Source organism: Rhea americana, unplaced genomic scaffold, assembly GCF_003343005.1.
Source record: "Rhea americana isolate MKP2758 unplaced genomic scaffold, rheAme1 scaffold_34, whole genome shotgun sequence".
Classification (NCBI taxonomy): Eukaryota; Metazoa; Chordata; class Aves; order Rheiformes; family Rheidae; genus Rhea; species Rhea americana.
In genome coordinates this window covers 949458-954238 of record NW_028186468.1, presented here as the reverse complement: position 1 = coordinate 954238, position 4781 = coordinate 949458, and the positions used below count along the sequence as shown (strand labels likewise).

Genomic DNA, 4781 nt, shown 5'->3' with positions numbered 1-4781 from the left:
AAAAAAAAAAAAAATCTTTTAAAATAAGCAAGACAACATATTTTCCCCATCTACTACTAAAAATTCTACAGACCCATTTTAACTTAAAGTAAACAAGTACAAATATCTTCTAACTACATGCTTTTGAGGTCTTCCTTCAAAAAGAAGTCTTGAAAATGAAAGGTTAAAGCATATTTTTCTCTTACTAGGTTCACCGTTTCTCCAGCAACTTTTGTAGTGATTTGAATGGTGTTATGACAATTCAAGCAAAACCACTGCAACAGAGGCATGTGGCCACAGTAGAGAAAATAAGGTAAATGTTGGTCTGGAAATTTCAAAAATGCAGCATAATTTATATTATGTGAAAGATGTCTTGTGATTTTAAAAAGGTAATACAAATGCAGACATCTCCTTTGTACACATCGTTGACATGATTGAATGTTTAGATTTGTAGAGTTTGCAGTGATACTATGTTAAGAAATCATTTTATATTCCTCCCCATCTCCCTATACTTTTTACTTTTCTCTCTCTCTCTCTCTTTTTTTTTTTCCTTCCCTCTAGGAATGAGCAAGAAGACAAGCTACATAGGATTGGCTCCAATGTGACAAACTCAGTGCGCACTAAACTGGGGAGAATTGCTGATAACAGTGTTCTCTTACCATCTCGGGTACTGCTGGCATCTTCTAGGAAGCTACCAAGCCATCGTAGGTTACCTTCTCTCACTTCTGACCAACCCTCCTCAAAAGCTCCTAATATGTACAATGATGAAATCCTTAGGGGGACTAAATTGTGAGTTTTTTCATTTTACTTTTTGCTTTCCTCAGAACTTTACTGAACTTACACCAGTGAAGGATTTTGCAAAATATTTGAGAACTAATCCAGGATTTGTTACTGATTTATAGAATTCAGACAGAAAAATACAGCAAACAGAATGGTGTTCTTCAAGGACTGGCATTTATATGTGTATATGTACATATATGTGTATATGTACTTTCTGTAGCTGTGAGCTCTRTTAAGAATGTACTGTTTAGGTGTTTCTCGTTAATTCAATGAAGTCTTTTCAATATGAATTTTYCTGAAAGAGAATCCCTTAAAATTTTGTAGAGTTGCCAGCTTGGATTGTTTATCTTCTGCTCGTGCACGTTCAACTCGGAACAAGTTGCCACCAATAAACTCAGAGGCCGTTGAACAGTATTTTTCAGTACCTCAATTGCAACAGAGCTCTGTAAGTTATGTTCAATTTCGTACTAGTGAAGAACTTTAAGTTATCTTGTCCCTGTGCTCTGTTCGTGCTCTCCTCCTTGTATGTCAGTTGAAAAGTTCTTATTTTAACTGACGCAATAGCTGCATTCTCTCAATGCAGCATTAATGCATTCTCTTACTACTCTTTTTAATTCCTTTAGAATCAAGGACGTTATGCTTATAGCAGAGTTTCAAGCGCAGTGCCTGGCAATACGGAGCAGCAGCCACTCAGAGAACAATCTGTTACTATAGATCAATTTTCAAGACCCAACACAATGCATACGTTCAGGRTATGTTACACTGAAAAAGAGACATGGAAAAGCGAGGAAGCTTCTATTCTTGGCCATTCTTGGTCTGTAAAAGGTCTTGCAGCAGTTTTTACTGGGTCTCTCCTGATTTCTGGTTTATAAGATTCCTAACTGTTTAGAGAACAGGAGATTAAAAGGCTTTGGGAGGATGCGGAGTCTTGAAAGGTAGGACTAATGTATGAAGAACAGATTTCTTCAAGTTTAATGCATCAAACAATTCATTTGAGGCAACCAGTGCATGGAAGTGTACAGTTTTTAGTATTGCATGAAGCTTTGCAGCTTGTTAGGGCTCGCTCTGCTGGACTCGAAAACTATAATAAAACCCTTTTAGTAAATAAGAGTACTATGCTAACTAATAGTACTGCTTTTCTTTTTACAGGCAGACACACCTCGGAAAAGATCACTGACTCCCATGGATTTTACTAATCACACATGGATGGGTCAAGGATTTTTAACAGGTAGGCAAAATGAGAGTTACTTGGAAGGCGTAAGGTCAACAAAAGCTACTAACTCATACTGCAGTCAAGAAATAATGAGCCCAGGGAGAGCCATCTCTGTGTACAAGAATGGATGTGCTTGACAGGATGTTTTTATTTTTGATTTTGAAATTTCTTCTCACTCTGTGGTCTGAAACAAGCCAAACTATTGACTGCTAGGAGCCATGCCAAGCATCCTGTAGTTGTTAGGAAGAAAGCTTACTGGAAGGARAAGAAGGTTGTTGAAGGAGGAGTTTTCTCCACTTCCTATTTTTCATTAATTAAGACTTCATCATTTTTGCTATTAGGAATTCATAATTCTTACTATTAAGGCAAGGCTATGTGATGTACAATCTAGATATTTTGATGCTTTTAGAGTGGCAACACAATTACCTGTTTGTGAACTTTTCTGATTTTGTGTCACAAAATACAATTTTATTTTATTTTAGTCCCCATATAAATTCATCAAATTACTAGAATTCTAATGTGGAGGAAAAATAAAATTGAAAAATTAGAGTTTTGAACACAAAATTCTTTTGAATAAAAATATCAAGATCAGTTTGCAACTCAGCTGTTTATAGTACCAACAAAAAGAGCATGACTAATTTAGTTTATTTAATAAAAGATGACCAACTAATTTCTAAGGTACTTAAGTGCTTGTATGTAATCTTGATTCATATATGTTTCCTTGGTTTTGAATAATTATATGATTGTAATAAATAAGAAATGATAGGAGAACCATCTGCAGGTTACAACAAACAGTTCACTAACCATTTGTCTGATGAGTGGGCTTATGGAAGCTACTCAAATATAATCATGCCATGCCTTTCAGATACTACCACAATTAACAAACAATGTTTTATGTTTTCTAGGCTCACARCATTACTACAAATCCTTTCAGAGAAATCCTCCAACATCGAGGAAGAGATTTCAGGTTGCTTCTTAACTCAGCTTAGAAAGAAACAGAAAACCCCTGCACTGATGGAGAACTGAAGTACTTAATTTACTAGCTAGCATCTTGGATAGCAGAGAACATGTGCAGCATCTTAGTTTCTGTGAGCCTTGTGATCCTCAGAATGCCGGTATTGCTGTTCTTGAAAGTTGTCTGAGCAGAGGTTAGATAAAAATTAGAGCAAAATGAAATACATGGTTGAGATCCCCAACCTTCATGTCTTGGCGTTCTTTGTAAAATCAAGATGCTCCTCCTCTACTTTTTTCTTAGGAATTCCTCCTTTTTCTGTCTTTTCTCTGGGAAATGGTTTTCCACCAAAAGAAGCAAATAAGTTATGTTTAGATTGTGACGTCCCATTCCCACTCTTTCGTGCTTCCTCAGTGCTAATGATGTTCTGGCTCTATCCAAACATCAATCACTTATGCTTTTCTTTGAACAGGAGTTTGCTGCATCTCCCCTTCAGCTCCTATTTTAACAYTTCTCCATTTTTAGTCTCTCTGATTATTGCAGTTTTTGTGCTGTAAATATTGTCAGTCTTTACCTTTTATTCTTTTAATTCTTTAAAAATKAAAGTTTTTACTGCTTCTAATTAAACTGTTCTGTTTGTCAGTTACTGTGAAACTGCTGGGAYAAACTTTGTTTCAGGAAGCAACGATTTTGCTGTCTACAGATTTGTTTGTAGATYGCAGACAGCTGAACTTGCATGCTGATGTGTCATTAAGATGGTTCCCCCTTCTTGAGATTACTTATGAAATGTTGCTTGTTACTGTACAAATCAATCATGTTTCTTTGTACCTAATCCTTCAAACATTTAATATGAAAAAAAATTACTTTAATTGGTGACAGTATTTAATACTTTCACGTGTGTAGATGCAATTGAGGGGAGTTCAAGGAGGAGGTTGGGATTGTGTTGTGCCCAGGGGTCACAGCCAAGATCATGTCCCAGTGTGTTAATACTGTGTGCACACAGTCAGTCATTCTTCCTTCCATCAAAGAGGGTACAGCTTGCACAGGTGTGGTAGAACTGTGGAAGAGATAAAAGACGAGTAGAAAAACWGAATTATTTCCTCAGATTTTGCAGTTAAGAACAGAAACAGTTTCTTCCAGTTGGGAACTAATGCCAGTTCTCACTTCTCTTACAGATGTTCAAGGAGTGGTAATCTAAGATAAAGTATTTGTATTTTGTATCTATACTGTTATCAGATTTCTGGTTTATGTCAATAGCTGTAAAACATTGCATTCTTTCTAGTAAATGGAAGCTTTTCAAAAATATTTTTTCTGGTTTAGTGTTTTCCTCCTTCAGCTACAGTAAGTTTATTCTTTAGTGGTATTACAACAGTTACTGAGAAACCAGTTTTGAGTTGAAGGTCCACTTCGTATATTTTACAGACTATAAATTTCTTAAGAAATTTGGGTCAGAGATGCTGTATGAGTTCAAAATTCACAATTAAGTCAAAGGCTTGTCCAAAACCCGTTTTGCAGTCACAGTTCTACCCTCTTGTATGAGAGACATTCATAAAGCTATCCGAGGAAAGGTGATAAATTGTGGTTGATAAATTGTGGTTGTTATCTATCCTGTGGCATTTGATGGCAATCCAGATCTTAGGTTGTGGAATAAATCAAAAGATGAATGTATACCTATTTGGCTCTGTAATGGTAGAAACGTGACTGACCTGAATGGAGAGCTCACCCAGCACTTCATGAAAGTGGGAACTGCTGACTTCTGTAGAGCCACAGGGGTTGATTGTCAATCTCTGTAGAAAAAGAAGAGCAGAGCAGCAAGCACCTGCTTCTGAAACTTTTTTTTTTTTTTTTTTTTTTTTT

General features: G+C 36.2%; 2 protein-coding genes across 2 annotated transcripts in view; both read left to right on the top strand.

The window, feature by feature from the left end:
- The window catches only part of FAM149A (family with sequence similarity 149 member A), an 11540-nt gene extending 11323 nt beyond the window's left edge, over window positions 1–217 (top strand). The window contains exon 8 of the mRNA XM_085311305.1: window positions 189–217. Coding sequence (XP_085167431.1) covers window positions 189–217 — 29 coding nt within the window. The remainder of the gene's footprint in view (window positions 1–188) is intronic.
- The window catches only part of LOC146592223 (coagulation factor XI-like), a 43121-nt gene continuing 38532 nt past the window's right edge, over window positions 193–4781 (top strand). The window contains exons 1-5 of the mRNA XM_085311328.1: window positions 193–292; window positions 541–768; window positions 1084–1204; window positions 1383–1515; window positions 1913–1987. Coding sequence (XP_085167454.1) covers window positions 234–292; window positions 541–768; window positions 1084–1204; window positions 1383–1515; window positions 1913–1987 — 616 coding nt within the window. The 5' untranslated portion in view covers window positions 193–233. The remainder of the gene's footprint in view (window positions 293–540; window positions 769–1083; window positions 1205–1382; window positions 1516–1912; window positions 1988–4781) is intronic.